The sequence below is a fragment of the Malania oleifera genome, chromosome 1 (assembly GCF_029873635.1).
Source record: "Malania oleifera isolate guangnan ecotype guangnan chromosome 1, ASM2987363v1, whole genome shotgun sequence".
NCBI lineage: Eukaryota > Viridiplantae > Streptophyta > Magnoliopsida > Santalales > Ximeniaceae > Malania > Malania oleifera.
In genome coordinates, this window is record NC_080417.1 from 146196462 (window position 1) to 146218933 (window position 22472).

The 22472-nt window shown below is 37.8% G+C and overlaps 1 protein-coding gene and 1 non-coding gene across 2 annotated transcripts in view; both read left to right on the forward strand.

Moving 5' to 3' along the window:
• Nucleotides 1-21151, forward strand: part of LOC131145627 (electron transfer flavoprotein subunit alpha, mitochondrial) — a 34032-nt gene extending 12881 nt beyond the window's left edge. The window contains exons 3-8 of the mRNA XM_058094809.1: nucleotides 8055-8266; nucleotides 12697-12857; nucleotides 15859-16017; nucleotides 17985-18037; nucleotides 18540-18680; nucleotides 20707-21151. Of these exons, the coding sequence (XP_057950792.1) occupies nucleotides 8055-8266; nucleotides 12697-12857; nucleotides 15859-16017; nucleotides 17985-18037; nucleotides 18540-18680; nucleotides 20707-20784 (804 nt within the window). The 3' untranslated portion in view covers nucleotides 20785-21151. The remainder of the gene's footprint in view (nucleotides 1-8054; nucleotides 8267-12696; nucleotides 12858-15858; nucleotides 16018-17984; nucleotides 18038-18539; nucleotides 18681-20706) is intronic.
• A 1046-nt stretch (nucleotides 21152-22197) lies between these two features.
• On the forward strand, nucleotides 22198-22268 carry TRNAG-CCC (transfer RNA glycine (anticodon CCC)). The gene has a single exon. It is a non-coding gene; the product is annotated as a tRNA-Gly (tRNA).
• The last annotated feature ends 204 nt before the right edge of the window (nucleotides 22269-22472 follow it).

A 22472-nucleotide genomic window follows, 5' to 3' on the forward strand; every position in this document is an offset into this window, starting at 1 on the left:
ACTTTACCATCCTTCCCCAGAGCAACATACCGAAGAGATTGCTCCATGTACCTTTTCCTGCAAATCGCTGTTCTAGAAGGCATTCTTCACATCCAATTGGTTTAAAAGCCAATCAAAATTAACTGCCAAAGATATCAATACACGAACATAATTTAGTCAATCAATAAGGAGAGAATGTCTCAAAATGATTAATATCTTATTTTTTGGTGTATCCCTTGGCAACCAACTAAGCCTTAAGCCATTATATAGGCTGTCAAGAAGATATATATATTTTTTGATAACAGTATATTAGGTAGAAAGAATAGAAGGTACAAAGTTGGGACAAGGAGTTCACCAAAAAAAGAAGAAATTAAAAAACACTAGGTCCCAAAAAAACTAAACAAAATTAACCAAGAAACCCCTTTTCAAACCCTTTACATCATAATTTACTGAACTTTTCAAATTTTCTAATTCCCTTTGACCCCACCTTTTGACTTTTGCCACCATCCAAATGCACTTCATTTATATCGCTCAGCTTTAATTCTATTTTATCAAAAGAATTTGAGCTTCTATCTCCTCCTTCGCAACTTGCTCCACTGGCGTGGGAAAATTCCATCCCTATGCTGAAACTGATTCACCAACCCACCATTATCAAAAATAGAAACACCCTCCAGACCTTCCAATGGGGGCGGGTGAACATAAGATAAACCCCCTAACTCATTGTAGGTGTCAGAAACTGTTAAAGGCTTGACATACATTGTTGGCCCACAACCTAACAGCTTAAGCTTTTAGGTAAACTGGTAATTTAACATGGTATTAGAGCTGGCTACCACTTACCACGAGGTCCTGGGTTCTAGTCTTGTTGCCCGCGTTTATTGTGTGATGTTTAAAACTTATTGTGTTCCCTGTAATGGCTGTTATTTATCGTTTGTTTATCTCTCCACGTGCTGTCGGGCTGCACGTGCAGGGGAGTGTTAAAGACTTGATATACATTATTGGCCCACAACCTAACAGCTTAAGCTTTTAGGTAAAGTGGTAATCTAACAAAAACGTTCCCATATTGTTCCTAAATCTCATCCAACAACAACCCCTTAGCACAGTCAAAATCTCTATTATCATCAGGTTCTGAATTTGAAAAATCCCTCCAATTCTTTACCTCCTTAACTTTTCTAATCTCATGAGAACCTCCAACATTCTTCTCAACTTGAGGAGCTTCCACTATACTGAACTCACCCTTAGAGTTTCTCCTTAGTACCTTTGTAGTTGATTCACCAGAATTTTCTCTCTGATCTTTGAATATCGTCTTGCTTTCATCACACCAATAAGCTGTCTCTCGACGAGCATAAACCTTTTTACCTTCAAATTTATCAGTATAAGAATGACAATGATCATATTTCTCCCTCAACCCCTTTTCTTTTTAACTCTTTTCATAACACCGTCTAAAACAACTATGGGCCTAAATGCTGTTTTTATCGCCACATTCTTGAAACGAATCTGGTCTTCTAACATCCTTAATTTCCTCGACTCTTGGACAAATCAATTCCCATCCTTAGTAACTGGAGGCTGAATAGAATTTTTATTAGTTAGAGGCGGAACCACATTTTTATTACCAGAAGATAAATTGTTCTCCTTCCCAATACTTCTCTTGTAGGAAGTCGAAGCACTCATTTGGGCCTGTCCATATCCAGACCCAAAAATACAGAACTTGGGCCCTCTATTTCTGAATTATATGTCTGTTTATACTGAAACCTTTTTGTGGGAAGTTCATGATAGGTGAGCCTTCTTTAGGATCCAATTTGCAGCCCATATCTTCCTTTCCTGAACAACGGGCACTTTCAAATATTTGGCCTAGTTTAGTTAAAAATGAGATGCTACTTTTTTCAATTACCTTGCCAAGTCCAGAATGGGTAGTATGCAACTCGACCGAAATCTCTTCATTGCCTCCTCCCCAAACACAACCCTAGCAGCCTCTCTAATCATCTCAGCTCCATTGGAAACCCTAGCTGTCTCTCTGATCTCTTCTCCATTGGAAACCCTATCTTCCTTCTTGCACTTGTTGATCAAAACCAGCTGATCGGTGATGGCCCTCAATTCATTCAGATGCAACTTGCCTCCACACCGGCGAGACAACTCTTGCCTCCCAATTGTTATATCTTGCTTCGCAGAATGGACATGGCTGCCTCAACCTTCCCCTACATGATTTTTGCCTTCCGACACCACCCGACTCCACAATCTATGATGTGAAGAATTATTGGCATGTACACTCCCAAGTTCCTCACGAAAATCCTTCGCTAACTCGTAGAAGACCCTTGTGAAATTTCACCAATCATTGCCTTTTTCACTTTGAGGAATAAAGACTAAAAACCTCTTCCTTTTCCATCCCAACTCTAACTTCAAAAACTTTCCTATTTGCGTCCATTTAATCAACATCCAAATCTTCATAATACCCAACCAAATAGATAAAAACCCCTTTTGCTATCGATTGAACGTAGGCATGCCATTAGCGAACCAAGGCACAACCTCCTTGGAAAATCGGACCTACCTGTTACAAGAAACATTGTTCTCGACCACGAGCAAAGACGCGATTGCACCGATGCCATGAGAGAGAGAGAGAGAGAGATTCTTCAAGAAGATATTTAATGGTGTAAACTAAATGACACCTAACCAACTCCTTACTAGGAGGAAGATCCATGAAGTCCCATGCCTTTCAAGTGGTCAAGGCATCCACTTCTACATCCATTGCATGCTTTCACCTAGGGTTACAAAGTGCCTCAATATGAGAGGAAGGGATGGAAGCCGCGGAAATAGACAAGGCAAGAGTAAATCTAAGATTAGGAAGGTGAAGAACTAAACATAATGAGCTAATAGGATAAACAACTACGGGCTGAGCACATGTTTGAGTACCTTTCCGTTGAGCAATGGGCAAATCCAAGTCACACTAGGATAGATCTTTAGAACCAAAAGTCGAACAGTGATGGGCTAAGTAGACACTTGCATGGTTGCTTTCTTTCATTTCATAAACCCCCAATTGTTTCTTAGGATCAATTACTGAAGGATTTGGAAGAAAAGTAGAAGATTTTTGGAGAGGGATAAGTGTAGGACCAAGAGCATCAACACAAGAGGGAGGACTATAAATTGTTGATGAGTCAAAATAGGTTCATCCAAAGAGAACCCAACACTACAAAAATAAGCGTCAAAGGTGAGTATTTCCTACATGCGTGGGGACCGTAACATTTATACCCTTTTTGAGTTCTTAAGAACCTAACAAAGACACATTTAATAGCATGAGGGGGGACTTGTCTTGACCGGTATGTGGAATATGAAAAAAACATGTGTGCCCATTGCCCAAAGACATGAGGCACGATAGAGAACATGGATGTTGGTGGGTACACGATGGAGATTCCTTAGAACATTTGAGGGCATTTTGTTTAGCAGAAAACTGATTGGTCCAAAAGTTTTTGGGAACATGCATAAGGAGTAGAGATTGTGCTTTGTCAAGTAGATGCCTATTTTTGGTTTAGCCAGTCCATTGTGCCGAGTGGTATGTCTACATGATGTTTGATGAATAATCCCTTTGGCCAAGAAAAAATACGGAAGTTTATTTGAACAAATTGAGTGCATTATTAGATCAAAAAAATTGAACATCAATCCCAAACTGTTATTTCGTTGTAGAATTGAGTAAATACATTAAAAAATTTAGACCATGAATAGATCGAAGTCATATGTGAAAAATCATCCGCGAAGGACACAAAATATTGATAACAAGACAAATTCTTGACTCTACATGCTCCCAAATACTTTAATGAATGAGAAAAAACAATTTTTTAGTATGTAACTCAACTTGAGACAAAAAAGATGTCCTAATATGCTAAACGGGCTTGAACATAGGAAAACTTCTTGTAATTTTTGAAGGGATGGATGACCCAAATGAGCGTGCCACTGATCAAGAGAAACACCATGAATAGAAATTGAGGAAGCCATATGACAAGAACTAGATCCACCATGACCACCATTGAAATAGTATAGACCATCCTTCTCAAGTCCACCAATTGTCTTCTTTGTCTTGAGATCCTGAATAACGCAATGAGAAGAAAAGAAGGTGATAGAACGATTATGAGATTTTGTTAATTGATTAATTGATAGCAACTTAAAGGGAAATTTAGGTGCATATAACACAGATGAAAGAGGAATAGTAGGAATTGAAAGAATATTGTCTCAATCATTAACTGGTGTAGTCGAGTCATTAGCAAGAGTAACCTAAGAGTGTAAAGTAGTGGGGTTCAAGGACTGAAAACAAATTAGGACTGCCTGTCATGGGAGGTTGCACCAGAATCTATAATCTAATGTGAGATGAAGAGGCGAGAAACTCACTTGTACCTGAATGGGCCACAGAAGCACTAGATGTAAAAGACTGTGTTAGCTTTGGTGTGATCTCAAGAGGGGGGGTGAATTGGGTTTTAAAACATTTCAGCTAATTTAAACATTTACACTAATTCACCATAGTTCATATCCCGTTCATAATGTAAACGTGTATGTAAAATGATTAAGCTATCAGTGCAGACATACACGTGTGCAACATATCTCATTTAAATTAAATGTGTGCATGCGAATAATTATAGCAATGAACAAGCAAGTATGCACATGGAAATTAAAGTGCAGTAATTAAATGAGATAGAGAGAAAGAGAGACATGATATTTGTTATCGAGGGTCGGCCAAACCAGCCTACGTCCTCACCTTGGGCATACCACCTAAGGATTACACTAACCCTACTCACTTAAACGGGCGGAGCAGTAACCGTTTACATCCTCTCCTTACGGGGTAAGGATAACCCTAGTTCAATTTCAGGGCTGAAACGAACCGGTCTCACTTTCGGGGTTAAGACTTCCCAATTCAATTTTTGGGCTGAACCAAACCGGTCTCATTTACGGGGCTGAGACTCCCCAGTTCAATTAATGGGATGAACTCAACCGGTACATGAAAAACAATTTTTGTACATAATACAATGCTTCTAAATACAAGCAGAAATGTACGCATTAAAGCTCTAAGATGTATGCACTCTCTTTTGATATGATTTGAGCTCAGTAGAGTAAAGGGTGCTTATCTAAATAATTAATGCACAAATAAAACATATGAATATATAAGATGATTAATATGTTCTCCAACAAAGATATTTGCAAATAAAAGTATTTGGAGAATCTGGAGTTTAAGTTCAGAAGGATTCGTGCAATAAATAATTTCTCCCAAAAAAAAAATGTTTCTCAAAAGAAATAACCGGGAGAAACCAAAGCTATACTCTCAAGAAAATGACTTTCAAAGATGAATAATATGTGAGAGTGTAAGCATGTATATATAAAAATAAATGTCCAAAATGAATATACTCTCTTCCACAATGATTTTGAAATAAGTGATTGGAATGAGAGTTGGAGAGTTTTGATTAAAACATTTTGCCCCAAAAGAATGATTTAAACAATAAAAAACATTTTGGGGGAACTTTAATTAACAATGGAGTAGAGAGAAAATTTGAATTAATCAAAGTTGCTAATCTGAGTTATGAAGGGGGTATTTATAGATTTTCAAGAAAATATGACCGTTGGGGCCCTATTGAAAATTTTGGAAATATTTTAATTAAGTTTTAACCTTAATTACCCTGGTAAAAAATTGGCAACCCGAGAGTTTCTGTCACCTGAGCCATAGGTTCGGTCGCTCAAACACTCACAAAGAGAAAATGCGTTTTTTGAAGTTTGGGTGCCTGTGGACAGGGTCGGTTGACTGAACTAGGCGATTATTAAAATGTTTGAGATTTGGTCGCCTGGTCTCAAGTTCGGTCTATCGAACTTCTCAGTTCGGTCGCCTGAGGGTATTTTGAATGTGGAGTTCGGGCGCCCGGGGAAGGTGAAAAGTGACCGCTCTAAGGTTCGGTCGCCCGAACCAAGTCAAACTTGTTGACTAGTCAACCATTCGGTTGCCCGAATCCCTTTCAAAATTCAAGATAAGTTCAAATTTGCCTCATAAGATTTTTTCCTATAATTATAAGTGTGATGCATGGGGACCTATGGTCAGTCTACGGCCAAGGCTTTTCAATTAAGCTAAAAAACCTGGCGTCAGTTGACCGAAGTTTGTGTATGGTCATTTGTCTTCCCTACGGTCAATCTATGGTCTTGTCTGAGCATTCAATTCATATCATGCAGTTGCATGTATTATTGTAGGCCAAATAATAAAAATAAATGCAATACAAATTAAAATCAAAATGTCTTCTTCTTTTGCTCTTCATTTTCTATGGAATTTTCCAGGAGTGTCTGAGCTTTATGTCCCTGCTGGCTTCCATTTTGCGGTATCTTATGTTCGTGCTGAAATGATAACTTGTTCACACACTAAATGCACACATAAGATACTTGTGGTTTGTCAGTATCAAAACAGAGATCGGACTCAAAAAGCCAACAGACTGAGTTTGGAGTTGTTGAACCATGCAAAAGGATTGTTCAACTCCTCTCCGGTACACGGTAGATGATATACTCAACTCCCCAGTGGAGTGGGGCTAGGCGCATTTGAAGTGTCGATAGTAGAATTGTCTTTCCAAGAGACTTATTGGTGCAAGTTGGTTTCCCAAGGAGATCCCAACAATAATTAATGGTATGATTTTCCTTTCCAAAATGTGTGCAAATGCGAGAATTGCCATGATGAACTCCTTGTTTTGACGCACAACCGCTGCCACAACTACAATCCAAACATCTTCCTTTCCTTCCAAACTTCCCTACAATGGTTAGACTGTATCCCTTGCTGAATTATTGTGGAAGGAGCTTTAGGAAGAAATCAGACAACATACACTAGCACAAAACAGCAATTACAGGACCTCAAGAAACCAGAACTTACAACACTTCAGACCTTCCAGAATCCAGAACTTCAAAAGGAAGCTATGACTACAGAAATTAAAATATCCTGGGAGGAATTACTTAACCACAAAGAACAGGGCAGGCCACAGCAAGATGCTGCAGGCATTTACCAAACAACCAGGCAGCAGCTACAGGCATTATGGCTGGCAGCAACTGGAAATAAATGCTGGTAAGACCTGGAAAATAAATCTTCAACCACCAATTGAATCTAACTAGCTATCTGTGCAAGATTGCAAGCAATCAATCATGAATACATGGGCATCAAGCCAGCATCATCAGAAAACTGAAACAGAGTACAACTGATAACAGCCCCTGAACAGAGGAACGACAACAGCAGCATACTAGAACAGAGTATAACTGACTTCACATCAGCAAATGACCATGAAAATACACAGCTTCCTACCAAGGATGCTGCACTACCTAACCAAGAGGAAGGGTGTCCTTGAACGATTCTCAAACCAGCCAGATCAGAATGTTGGGTGACGAAGAAACAAAATATCCAAAAAGTAAAAGTTGCCGAGATGAGAATGCTTAGATGGATGAGTGGTATAACATTGAAAGATAAATTAAGGAATGAACATATTCGCGGTAAGTTAGGTGTAGCTTCTATAGAAGATAAGTTAAGGGAGGGACGACTTAGATGGTATGGATACTTGAAACGTAGACCACATAGTGAGCTAGTGAAGAAGAGTGAGTCAGTTATTGTGGGGGGGCAGTAGAAGGGGTAGGGGTAGACCTAAAATAACTTGGGAGGAGATAGTGAGTAAGGATTTAATATCCATGAATCTATCAAAAGAAATGGTCCAGATCGCATAAATTGGCGGAAAATGATTCATATAGCCGACCCTACCTAGTGGGACCTAAGGCTTGGTTTTGTTGTTGTTATCTTCATGTTTTTCTTGTGTACTGGGTGGATATCTTATTCTCCCTGTTTTTATGTTCATATTTTTGTTGTATACTCTCTCTCTAATACATTTTTTTTGTTTATTAAAATTTTCATTCATTTGAAAAAAGCAGTCATTTGGAGAATGAGTTTTGTTTCTGTTAAAACAGATCTAGTGTGGATTATTTGCAATTATTTGTTTTCTTACCAGATTATGTAAAGAAAAAAAAAAGCATTGTTTTAAAACTTGAACTATGAAATCACAAAGTGAGACATTTGTTATATGTTTGTTCTTTAGTAGGTGCTTGTTGCTGATTCGGACAAATTTGCGCATCCTCTGGCAGAACCTTGGGCCAGACTCGTTCAATTGGTTCATCAAAATAGCGGCTTTTCACATATAATTGCTGCCTCAGATTCATTTGGAAAAAACATATTACCACGTGCGGCTGCCCTTTTAGATGTTTCTCCGATTAGTGATGTCATTGAAATTTCTGGACCTAATCAATTTGTCAGGTAATTTCTGGTCCTTTAATTGTACAATTATGATTTCTCATATTTAGCTTTAGCATCTGCTTGTGATATTCGGTAAAGTTTCATTTCTGATTCTAGTTCCAATCAAATATACCTAAAGTCCCTGATCGTTTGACACCTGACGGAGGGCCATACATCATTTAGGCTGCCCATTCGGCATACTTTTTTTTAGTTGCAGATTTAGGAAGTTATGTTTGCATATAACTTTTATTTATGTGGTGTAATTTCCTGTTAGGGTTTTTATGTAAATATGTGGTTTGGTTTGTTGGGGGTTCAAGCAATTGGCTTGTAAGTTGTTTGAGACACTATCAAATTTGAATGCAGAGCCTCAGTTCAGCTTCCCTCTCTCTCTCTCTCTCTCTCTCTCTCTCTCTCATGCAGCCCTCCTCTCTCCTTCCTTCTTCCTCCCCCTTTCTCTGTGTTCTTCTTTTATTCTCTGTTCTGTTCCGTTTACTGCTCTGTCTCTGTTCTTTGTTCTGTCCTGCACAGCAGTCTCTTTCCTTATCCCTTTTCTTTCTTCATCTTCCCTGCTCACTTTTTATCTCCCTTAATTCTCTCTATATTTCTATTTCTTTAATGTCCTACATCAATTTGGTTTCAGAGCAAGACCCAATGACCACACACCAGAGTCTGTTCATCACCTGCAATTTTTTCAAAAGTACAGTCATGCCCTCGAAGTCAAACCCAAATTTCTAGCATTATTTCATCGCATTTCCCTCACCGTTAAAAACTGAGCCCCCTGAAACACCATCCCAGAAATTGCATCACTGTCTGGTCATCAGAGAGGCCCCGCACACTAGCCAAACATTTCCTGCTTGACCGCCCCCTTGAAATCCCTCATTTGCCATGTTTTTGTGACACATCACCACCACCAATCGACTCGCTATCACTTGATCTACACCAACCGGAAGACCATTGCCGGAGGAGCCTCACCAGTGCCCTATGTGCTGGTGGCGTGCATGTGAGACTAAACCACAATCTTCTGCAGCCTCTAGATTCACAAGGAATTGCTTCCAGCCATGATATTTTGGTTTCTTCCTAGATTCTGGGGCTGAGTTGAGGAAATTCAAGTGTTAGTGCATTTTGCGTGTCTTGGATATGGCTACAAATGAGCCTAGCCGAGCTGTCTATGCTCAAGCTCGGTTTGGGAATAAAACTACGAGCTCAGGCTCTGCTCATTTCACCTTCCCATATCCTCAGCACCTCCACCTAATCCTCTCCCCCATCAGCCATCATCTTTCTCTTCTTGATCCAATCTTTGCACTTCCCTTGCTTTTAGCTTTTGATCTTGGAGCACAACACATCGAAATCTGATACTGCCATTCTGTCCATGAATTTCCCAGCCCCATTCTCATGGGCTACCAATCGTGGGCTTCAAATTGAGTTTGAGAATCACTCATTTATATAATGAATTAGCCCGAATGAGCTCTTACCGAGCTGAGATCTGGAGTCGCTCACGAGCGGCTTGGTTTGTTTGCAGCCTTGATTGTTGGAGGATAAATTCGGCACCAGCACTAGATTCAGACCTATTTGCTGCATTTTGTGGGTTGTTTTCGGAGGATTTGATAAACTGGGAGTTTGAGGAAATTGCATGATTTTGCTGCAACCTGGAGACTGATTGCAGTTAGTGCTTAGTCTTTGGTGGGGTAACCGAAATTCTCCTTTTTATCTTGATTAATGTTTACATGATTAGGAAAAAAATTAATGATTCCAAGTTTCTTGTTTAAAAAAAAAAAATCTGTCCTTTACCATCCTCTAGTTCATTCATTGCTTAGATTCTTGTTCATACCCATACTCTCTTGTTGTCACATGTAGGAACATGTCAAATCATGTGGATTATGTTCAATAGCTTGTTGTGTGTACATTGTAGTAATTATAGGATTCATATTGTTTGTAGTTAAATTTAGGCTTCATCAACATCTCTACCCTATTGCATTACCATGGTCACCAACAAAAACATTGAAACCATCCCCAATGAACTTGCACCTATTGGTACCCAATCTTAGTCTGTCCAGTTAGACACTCTTCAAGACTTTGTGAACCAAAAATTGAGCATTTCACCTTACATTTTGCACAAGTCATGAAGTTGTTGGGTAAACACTACATAGTAGATGGCCTAGGACAATCAGTTATGGACCCTAATGAGTCTACATATTCAGTAGGGTCAGCCTAGGGCATTCTTCCCACTCTAGGAGTTCCTATAGCACCTAACAAGATCAGTCAAGCCCCAAGACAACCGAGCAGACCAGTGCAACCCCTTTAGTCTCAAGTTAACGTAGAGTCTAGGTTTGAGGAGGGTAAGTTTGATGAGTTTGTCTGTGTAGGGACCAACCTAACTTTAGGCATGCTCTACATTCACCTAGGCATGATCTAGAGGACTATGGAGATGTGTTGCTAAGAGGGTCAAGGTAGATGTGCGTACATATGATGGGAAATTAGATCCAAAATCCTTCTTAGATTGGTCAGAAGAGATGGCGGAAAGTGGTACCATATATGAGGTGAGGACAATGTTCTGTTTCCCAAGATGAAACTTGTAGGACTAGTAAAGAAGTATTGGCAAACAGTTCAAAAAAGCTCTAGTGGTTAGACGAGCCTCCTATTATACAATGGGAAGTGATGAGACAATGGAAAGATGAGTACCTCCCTCCACATAAGAACCAACTCTTTAGTGACCTCTTGAGCAATCAACAAACCACCACCATAGCAAGATATATTGATTGATTTGAGGATCTATTGCTTAGAGTGGTATTGTTTAAGTCACTCACCACATAGTGACCAGGTTCATGAATAGTCAGGAGGATTTAGGGGAGAGGTTGAAGGGTTTGCACAAGTCCTTAGAGGAAGCTTATCAGAAAGCTATTGCCATGGAGAAGAACCTTAAGATTCCTAGGTAAGTGAGTGTCATCATTCCAAATATTTCCCTCAATCTAGGTCTATCATTCCTCAGTCTATCCTTAAAGAGAGTACTGCAAAGCAAATAGAGGCCCATCATGTTATTCGCTCTGGTGGGTCTAGTATTCCTCAAGCTAGTTGCTAATCTGTGTAGTCAGTGCCATGCTAGGGGTCACATAGCTGCTTGTTTTCCCCAACAAGCCTTGGTTTTGGAGCATGAGACTGATGATGCCCAATTCAGGCAGTAGATGTTGTTGAGTACACAGGAAATGAGGACGGGTTTGCAGGTGATTTTGAGGAGGATGATAACTATGCTAGTGTGGTGAATATTATCTTGCCTACTACCATGGATGGTGAGAAGTGGAAGCAGACCGCTAATTGCCACACTTTCATCTGATTTGGAGATAGCGCATGCAAACCTATTCTGCATACTTTTTTAGGCATTGATTTAGGAAATTGTGTTTGTATTGAACTTTTCTTTATGTTTTGTAATTTCCTCCTATGGTGGGGTTTCTATGTAACTATGTGTTTTAGTTAGTTGTAGGTATAAATACTTGGCTTGTAAGTTGTTTGAGACAGTTTATCATATTTGAATTCAGAACTCCAGTTCAGGCCCCCGCTCTCCTCTTTCCTTATTCCTTCTTCATCCTTCCTTCTTGTTCTTTCTTTTTCTATGTTTTGCTTATATTCTCTGTTCTGTACTGTTCACTGCTCTGTCTCTGTTCTCTGTTCTGTTCTGTACTGTTCACTGCTCTGTCTCTGTTCTGTCCTGCACAGTAGCCTTCTTTCTTCTCCCTTTTCTCTCTTTTTCTTTCCTCCTCCTCTTCCTCAATTCCATATCTATTTAAATTTCTTTAGTGTCCTACATCAACACCATTTCATGAGTTGGTCAAAGTTGGATATGCTTCTTATTCAGTTATATATAGTGGGCTTAATTCAGTTTTGGGCCTTATGGTTACATCCTAAACTTCTTCAATATCACTATGTGAAATAACATCTAGTTGCTTTTGGTTCAAATATCTTGAGCTTCTTGGCCTTGCCTACCGTGTTTCTTCCAAAGAGTTTTTTGGGATACCTTATATTACTAGGCTTGATACATCTTCATCTCAAACTGTTCTAACTACTTGTATGGTACCTTTTTATGCTCCATGATTAGACTGCATTTTAAGCATGTGGTTTGTAAGAAATGAGTGAAAGAGATAGTTTTACACAAAAAAAAGGTAGAATTTGACCAATTTATTATTTTACATTGAAGTTTAAAATTATTGAATTTTCCTATGTAATAATTAACATTGGTGGCAAAAAAAGCAAGACTTGAACTTCACTCATAGCGTCTTGTTACTTGTTAGGGTTTAGATAAAGCTGCCGGGGATATGAGGATATCTTCTGCTTGTGCGGATGCATGAGCCATTCTCATTCATGACTGCATTTTTTTGTTAAGAAAAGAAGATAATTTCATATTTAAGATGGTGATTTCTTGAGTATTGGTTGGTTGGAAATGAGATCTTTCCATATGGCAGGCCAATTTACGCTGGAAATGCTCTTTGTACTGTTCGATATTCTGGTGCAGAACCTTGTATGTTGACCATCAGGTCTACATCTTTTCAAGTGCCCATATCAGCTGATTCAAATCCTAATGCAGCTCCCATTTCCCAGGTTGATCTCTCAAGCTTTGGTGAAGGTCTGTTCTTTTTTCTTTTACACTTTGCCATGTTTGAGATAAAGCAAAAGAATGTTAAGCACTGTCTGGTCTTTTTTATCTGATTAATAATTTCTCCTGGATATCAAGGGTGCTTTTGGTCGAACAACACTCTGAATAATATTTTGTTGTCTGTTATAATTAGCTACAATCTGAAATTGGCAACCTATCTTCTCAGGAACATCACGCGATCATGTATTAGCAAGATTAAGTCATTTGGTGTCAATTACTTAACTTTACGATCTTCTTGTAAATTATTTTATTATTAATTTATTTTATTGATATTTTATATCAATATTTTTATTGAGTGGATTTTTGGAATCTCAGTTTTAAGAAAGTAGCATTTTAGTTTATTAGAGGGGGGTCAGGGTTTTGCACCTTCAGTTTGCTGATACAATCTTCTTTTTAGAGGATCGTGGACCCTCCTTTTTGAATATTTTGGGTCTCCATGTTTTTGAGAAGGTTTTTGGGTTTAAGATTAATATCGGGAATAGCAGTATCACAACTATCAATATGCTTGACGAGAGTCTTAGGGAGTTGTCTGTGAGGTGGTTGTAGTGTTTTGGATTGACCGCTGTCCTATCTAGAGATTCCTTTGGAAGGTAACCCTAGATCTGTTAGTTTTTGGGATCTTGTTGTGGAAAGGGTTTCTAAGAGATTGGATGGGTGGAAAGGTGCTCTTTTTTCTTTAGAATTATGCCCATCCAGGCTTGTCTTTCTAGTATCCCTTTATACTTTCTTTCAATTTTTAAAATTCCGGTGAGGGTTGCTAGCAAGATTGAGAAGACAGTGAGGGACTTCTTGTAGTAAAGGGTAGGGGGTTTTAGGGATCATTTGGTAAGCTAGGAAGTGGTGGGCAGGTCTAAATGGGAGGTTGGTTTGGGTATTGGAAACTACTGTCTAGAATGGCGGTTTCCACTAGAGAATTCTTCCTTGTGGCATATAGTTGTTAAAGTAAGTATGGATTAGATGAGAATGGGTCGGATACTTATCTAAGATTTAGATATTCTTCATAGAGTCTATCGAGAGCTATCTCTTAGAGTTACGCCCTCTTCATTTCCCATATTAAATTCTTTGTGGGAAGGGGTAGTATATCCATTTTTGGAAAGATCTTTGGTTGGGGATTGTAGATTTGTCTATCTCTTTTCCATGCTTCTTTTGCTCGAGCTTTGGTTAGGATGGTTCCATTTCTTCTTTTATTGTTGATCCAGGTGGTCCTTTGCCTTCTTGGGATTTTCATTTTCTTAAGTTGTTGAACGATGGGGAGATGGTAGAGCTATCTTCTTTGCTTGTCTTGTTGAATAATTGTCATTTTTCTTTAGAGGAGGATAGTCAGTCTTGGTTTTTGGATCCTTCCGGAGTTTATTCTTGCACATATTTTTTGTGATTTTCAGACTAGAAGCAGGTTAGGAGACCATTGAACGCTCTATGTCCAGACATTTATGTTCTATTTTTTAACTATTCAGAAATCGCATCGCATTTGTTTACTCGTTGTGATTATGCTTGGAGGGCATGGAATAAGCTATTTGGTATTTTAGGCAAATGTTGAGTGAGTTCAGAGGCAGTGGAGGACTTATTGGCAGTTTCTTTTGTTGGTTTTGGCAGGAAAAATGGAAAGTGCGGCGCTCTGGAAATGTGCTTTCTTTGCAGTATTTCGGGGGTTGTGGATGGAGTGTAATATGCACATTTTTCTAGGGAAGAAGTCGCCGCATTTGCTGGTTTGGGAAAAGATATATTATTTTGCTTCTCTTTGGTGTGGGGCAGGGGAATTTTAATGGAAGTGAGCTTTTTTGATATTGGTGTTATGTGTTGGATTGTTAGTTCATGCTGGTTTTATTTATTTATTAGTTTTTCGGATTTTTTCTTCTTTTTTTTTTTTCTGGATTTTTTTAGACTTGGTTAAGGAGATGTCCTATTCTTCTGGCTGTATATTCTTAATCTATTAATGAAATCCTTCTTTTACTATCAAAATCATATTGTGCAATGTTATCACAGGTAATTAAATACATAAACAAAAATAAACACAACCAAAGATCACCAATTATTTCATTATAAAAAAAATTTAATGATGAGTGGTATGTCTATCAAATTAAAAAATATGCATCTAAATTGTACAATTTTATCAAAATAAAATTATCTAACATTAGTACTTTAAAATTAAATCACAGAGGCATCAAAATAAAATTTAGATAAGAATAAAATGTATAAAAAATTCCATAAAAGTGAGATAATGTAGAAAACGTGGCATCTAGTAGACCACCATCCTTACAGAAAGCCGGGTAAATTGGAACTTCTTTATGTATTGGTACTTTTAGTGTGTGAAATTTTAAGATGTCAATGTTCTTAGCAGAGTTAAGTGAATGAGACTATAAATAAGTTATTATAATTAGCATCTTAATGACAAAATGATTGGTTTGTTGAATAGGTAACCCAAATTAAGTTTGCAGTCCTTATATGGGGCAGGCCTTGGACAAAGCCTTCTTACCTTTTTTGTTCTATTCACCAATTAAGGTTTGCCATATGCCTATATTTCACAAAAATAAGGATGGTTGAATCAAATTTTATGCACCAAAAGTGCTCTGAGCCTAGAAGTTTAATACTTTGGCATGATCGTCTTGGCCATCCTGGTTCAACTATGATGCGACTTATCATTGAAAATACATATGGACATCCATTAAAGGATCAGAAAGTTCTTTTATCTGGTGATTATTTTTGAATTTCTTGTGCTCAAGGAACCATTTCATGTGAGTCCTACTATTCCAAATGCTGTAACTAAATCAATGTGGAAACATTCACCCATGTCACTTAAGCACGTATTTGGAAAATTTATCATTTATACTTGGAGAAAGAAGGGAGGAGCCACATCAACATGGGCATTGTAAAAAGATTCTCAAAGTTTTTAAAAGAGGGGGCTATGGCTCCCTTCATTCTAAATGTTGTTTCACTTGTCTCATACCATAATGATTTTGTATTTTATTGGCAGATACTGTGAGTAAATCTAGATACTTGAAGCGTACATCTCAGGATACAGAGCGGCCAGATCTGGGCAATGCACGTACAGTAGTCACCGGGGGACGAGGTTTGAAAAGTGCGGAGAACTTCAAAATGATTGAGAAGCTTGCAGAGAAACTTGGTGCAGCAGGTATTGATTCTGTGGTAATTATCATGTACTTAAAGCCCCTCCCTCTGGCTCGCTCCCTCCCTTTTCTCATTGGGTGCATTTATTTCAAGCAGTCAGCCTATGTTTGGTGCAGAACAACTGTAGGATAGGACAGCTTGGGAGGAGGCTTCTTGGCCAAACTGGCCAGTTAAGGCTAAGGGAATCAAACGGTATAAACACCAAATAGGGAAAAAATGAGAAGGGAAATTCCACATATGTCTTGTCCACCTTTTATAGATGACAAGACAAACACGGGATAAGATGATTACCCCATTCTGTCCGGTCCAGTCCTAGAAAACCCTAGCCTGTGAATTAAGCACCCTTAAAGTTTTGGTGGGCTTTGGTATGAGGTAAGTCCCACATGGAGTGTGTGAGTTTCTTTTGGGCCTTTGAAGCATCTGCATATACCTCCGAAAGTTGTGTCTTTTGGAGTGTGTTAGTCTTGATGGGATTATCTTTACTTATCTAAAAAGGTGCTGAGCTTTGATAAGAGGTAAATCCCACAGCTAGTGTGTGAGAGCTATTTGGGTTCTTAAAGCATCTGCATCTGCCTCCAAAAGTTGTTCCTTTTGGAATGTATCAGTGTGTCCCGACAGAATTATCTTTGCTTAAGGAAGTTAAAAGGCGTAAACACCAAATAGTAGGCGCGTACAAAAATTATTTAAAAACCAAAACCAGCCTGAAACCGCACTGAAACAAGTCATGGTTCGGTTTTTTTGGTTTTTGGTTTTGGTTTTGGTTTTGGTTTTTTTTTTTTTACCCAAAACTGAACTGAAAAACTGAAAACCAAATTAATTAATAATATATAAATAAATATGTTTTTTAATATATGATATTCATTTTAAAATCTGATTGTATTTTTTATTAATATATTTCATTAATAATAATTTATTTGCAGATCTGCTTTTTATTGAATTATTATATAATTTTAATCCTTATTCATTAAAATCTGCCTTATTCTTTGAAAATCTGGTTTATAAAACAACAAATCTCAGTTGGCTAATGAAAGAATAAAAGGGAGAGAGTGGGCTTTTTAGAGTGGGGAGTTCTCCCAACTTGCAATGTTTTGATGTATTACAAGAAGTTCAATTGCCGCTGGCTTGGAATTGGCTGCCCACCTCTCCATTTCAGTCTCACATTGATAAAGCAAAAGAACTTCTGGCTCTCAGCATGTTATAAATAACCATCCCTCTCGCCAGGCCTCACCCTTTCTGGCTGTATGTTGTTGACGAGGCCAACTATTGAATTCCTCTCTATCATGAAGAGGACGCAAGTTCTCTGTGAGAGACATAGTTCAGGTAATTGGTTCAGAAACCGAACCAAAGTGTTAAACCGCTAACTTATTTGGTAATAAACTTGTCGGTTTTGGTCTATAATTTTAAAAAACTGAGCTATTCAGTTCGGTGTTTGGTTTTGTTCAAGGCAAACTGATATAAACTGATTACACCTCTACCAAATAGTATAAAAAAGAAATTCCACCTCTGTCCTATCCTATCCTTCATAGATGGCAGATCAAACACAGGATAGGATAGTTATCGTATTCAGTCCAGTCCAGTCTATTTAGCTAGCCCAATTTTACAAAACCTTCATCAGAGAAACAGGGCACTCTCGAAGGTTTTGGACTTTTTGTAGGCCTTGGTAAGAAGTTGTTTCTTTTGGAGTGTACATGTCTAAATCTTAATGGGATTATCTTATCAGAGGCAATCCGCACCAAGTGTGTTTGAGCCATTTTGGGCCCTTAAAAGCATCTGCATATGCCTCCAACAATTGTGCCTTTTGGGGCATATGTGCTAGTCTTGGCGGAGTTATCTTTGCTTATCTATGTATAAATTAAAGGTTTTAGGAGCTCTAAACTTACATTTTGAAGTAGCCAACATGTGTTTTTGTAATTATTACTACTTTCTTATCACAATTATGGAGCATTTTTTTAACATAATTCTTCTATGTAGTTGGGGCAACTCGTGCTGCTGTTGATGCCGGATTTGTTCCTAATGACCTCCAGGTAACATTGACCTTTCTTTTCGGTTTAAAAACATGATTGCAGTGCAACCAAGTGAGTCCTTTAACTTGCTCATTTCTTGCTCTTCAATAAAAAAAAATGCTTGAATATTCTTTCCGTTCAGAGAGACATTTACTGATTTAAATATATGACTATGAGTTTGAGTGTGTTATTAAGCTTCAGCAATGGGAGAGTATGTGTTTAAATCTCTGCCGCTTTCACTACTCGCACATGTGACACTTATGTTTCAATTCAAATAGCCCTTCCCACAGTTGCATGTGCAACACGGATATTTTTCAGTGTATCTTTTTGTGCTTGAACAAATAACCTGGTGTTGTAGTCTAGAAAGGGCAGTTTAAGTTCTTAACGCTGGAGTGAGACTCCAAGTTTTGTTTTGTGTTGAAAAGACAGTAAGATGATTTGACATTTCTATATATTTATTGTGGTAATTCAGATGTTGTAGTTTGTTTAATCCCAGTTCTAGAACATGGTTGTTTGCTTTCAGGTTGGTCAAACTGGAAAGATTGTTGCTCCAGAGTTGTATATAGCTTTTGGAGTTTCAGGAGCCATTCAACACCTAGCAGGCATGAGAGATTCTAAGTTCATTGTTGCTGTTAACAAAGATGCAGATGCTCCCATATTCCAGGTGAGAATTGAGCCATTTGATCTGTGTCTCTGTTTGCATGTGTGCGCATGCATGTGTGTTCATCACGTGCATACACTTGGGTTCAATAATATTGTTTTTTATCTGGCTTGGAGCTCATCTTGTGTTCAAGGTGCTTCTGTAGTCTGAAACAAAAGGCAAATGTTGGGCTTTTGGTAGATTTTTTCTCTGGGTCTTTCCGTCTTTGAAGGGGAAGCTGCTGCCAGTAGGGGTTTTTCAAAAATTTGATCAATCTTATGATTCTTATCGTTGAACTTGAACTTGAACTTGAACTTGACTCTACTGCACATCCTTAAAACTTAAGCTTGAGTGCTTGGCTTGATTAAGCTTGGTTTCGTTATAAAATAATACTAAATATATGTGTAAGTATAATATATATAATCTATGCAATATATAAGATCTATACAATACATGTATAAAATATATAGTATGCCACTTATAAATATAAAATAGAAAATGCTTGATTCGTTCGATCATGCTTGCGAGTAGTGCTGCGAAACTCAAAACTCTCAAGTGGCCTAAACTTGAATAGAGTCGAATTGAATTGAGCTATAGAGGAAACCGAGCCTGAGCAACTTGTGAGTTGGCTTGAGTCATTAAAACCTCTAGTTGACATCTTCGCTGTATCAATGGCATATTTTGCTGGATGACGTTCTGTGATTTTTGAAGGGGCTGTATGGGCTAATATGAATGCTATCTACAGGGAGGTAAACACATCAGCTTGGCCAACGGATTGAAAGGGTTGGGTTAAATGGAGAGCACTCCTTTGAACTGTCACATATGACCTTGACTGTCTCCGGTGTTAGGAAGGAAGCCCATGGGCCTGTTTTGTAGTGTGACTGGGAAAAAATAAAAAGAATAATAAATTAAGCCACAAAACTCTTGAGGCTGTTTCTTAATCCAATCTGACAGCTTAAGACAGTTTACAATTAGCCTAGATATCACAGCTTAAAAAATTGAGACTCTTGTCAAAGAGTAAAATAGATGGGAGTGTTTAATTGAATTGACAGGGTCATGTAGGAACATAGTACAAGCCTACCAGTCCCATAGGATGTCTGTTTTTCTGTGGAAACAGTTCTCATTTTTCCCTCTTAGTTTTCCAAAAAATTTCAAAAAGTCAGCTTATTTTTTAGTTTTGCAACATTCTTTACAAAAACTGGAAATTGTAAAAAATTTTAGCACTATTTACTTGTGAAAAATATTTTTTATTTTCTATTTCGTCTTCTTCAAATAGTTACGAAAAAAAAAAAAAATGTTGCTCTTTTTTTATCCAATTTTTTCTTTTCTATATTTGTATGGGAAACCTGCAAAACATAATTTTCTAGATTTCTGATTTTTTATATAATTTTTAGAAAATTGAAAGATAAAAGTGTTGTTTCTGTAATTTTTTGGAATTCTAGAAATGAAAAGTCAGAGCTATTTTTTACAACTAAACCAATCCTTTATTTTCTACTTTGGCATTATTTAATTCTTTGGAAAACTAAAAATGAAAACTGAAAATTGTCTTTCAAAAATAAATAAGTACTTAAATTTTGTGAATTCTATTTGTTAGTTGGAAGAGGGGGAAAGGGGATGAGCGATTGTCTTGCACTTGGAAGTAGCTAATCAAAGCTAACCAATTGTTCTAACTGGGCGTAGCCCAATTACAACATTCCTCTTTGAAAGCGCAATTTCATGTTCCACTCCCTTTCCTGCATCCCGTCTGCATGCATTCCTGCAGAATTGAAGATGATAAATGAACCACTAAAATTACTTTTTGATTGAACGTTTACACAAACACATGTATCAGACTTCATAGTTCCCATGGAAGAGGTGGGGGCAGTTCCTGCATGCACCATAGAATGGAGGGAAGCATCATGTTGCAGAGTTTGGCCTCTGGAATTTTGCTTCTACTGTGCAACATTTGCCTTGCTTTTACTATCCTTATACATGAGCAATTGTGGACATATTATTTGTTGAATGATATTTCCTTCGTTTGCTTCTCACCCTTAAATGGATTTTATTTCAGGTAGCTGATTATGGGCTTGTTGGCGATCTATTTGAGGTGATACCAGAATTGTTCGAGAAGCTTCCTGATAAAAAATAGACTTGCTTTCCAGTCTCCAGGTGCCAAAACATCATCGAATTCATTGTTAATAACAAGTTTCTAACGCCTTTGAATTTGCCTGTGTAAATGTACCTGGAGCTGTCTTCTTTCAAAACTAAAAGAAAATCATATTAATAAGAAAAAAGCCAATGGGGCATTTGTATGTGCATTGAAATCTGTCCCCGCCCTCCGCAAGGATTTACAGTTGTGCTGAGAATGGGGTTTTTCATTTGTTGATGTCTCTATTTCCAATTATTTTTGGTGTTGTATTCATCTCCAATCCCAATTTCTTTTGTAATGAGTTCAAATCCCAGCTCTGATAATGCGATTGCATTCTTTCAATTCCAAATGAAACATCCTTTCTCTATGTTTGGCGCATCGGATCCCATCCTTGAATTTGTGGATTTGACGACATTCAATGCAAAATATATTTTCATTCATAATTTCAATCCTTGCTTCGGAAATCCAAACACAACTTTTGAAACAGGAGTTTAATTTAAATTTATGTAGATTTAGAAATCGTATAATACAAAATTGTATTGTATTTTATCTAAGCCCAATATAATGTTGCTTTGGTGTATGAAGATGGTGTCTGCAGATGGTGTTGCTTCCAGAGCGCATGCGAGCAGCAAGTAGAAAGCTCGTGTCCTGCAAGCAGTAGGCACAAACCCATCTCTTTATTTTTATATTCGTTGCTGCTGAGATGGAGTGCTTGCATTTTGCTGTAGTGGGTCTCCTGATTTTCATATAAGGTCATCTGCTAAAATGTATGAAGATGGTGAAGACTGCAGCAAGCAACATAGATTTTCCCTAAAATATTCGAAATGGTCAGGGCAAGTTTAGCTGTAGAAAATAATTTTTAATTTTTAGTTTTTTTTTTTTTTTTTTAAATTATGAAAATGTGGATATATTTTTTTCAATATTTTTACATGTATATGGAAAATGAGAAAAATAATGAAAAGATATTTTATCTAATTTATAAAACATAAAAAGTAGTTTTGATATTTCACTGTTAGAAACACAGGGCAATTTATGCTAAATTTAAGACACTCTTTTTTCGGGAAATTAGGAAATGATATGAAGTCCTCAAAGTCACGAGGGCTCATTTGGAAGAACAAAAATATTTTTCCAGTACACAATACTTTGGAAGTGGCTGCGTGAATTCAAAACATTCAAAACTCACGGCCTCCGCAGGTCACCAAACAAGGTCAGGTCTAGCTTAGCTGCTTAATAAGAGGTGCTAATCTCAGAGCAAATGTTTGAGGCCTAAGGTAATCAATGAGACAACAAGCTCATACGCTCTCCTACAAAATTTCATCTTCAAGCACAACACAGAATTTCTTATCCAAATTTTGTCCTCTTTCAAGGTTAAAAATTAATGAATAAATTATGAAACAGAGGGTTCAACAACAAGCGCATCTGGTGTAGTGGTATCATAGTACCCTCCCACGGTACTGACCGGGGTTCGATTCCCCGGATGCGCATGCATACGATTATTTTTACTTCCTTTAATAACCCTCCAATGCAAATATATTAGCTTATTATTTTGTGTCTTTACACCTAAAACAGTGGGAAAATTATTGACGTATGAGTAGGTTCAAAGCAGTGGGAAAGTTATTGACGTATGAAATCAAATGTGGAGGCATTACATAAGGGGGACTGGGCACTTAAGCAAATCAAATCAAAGA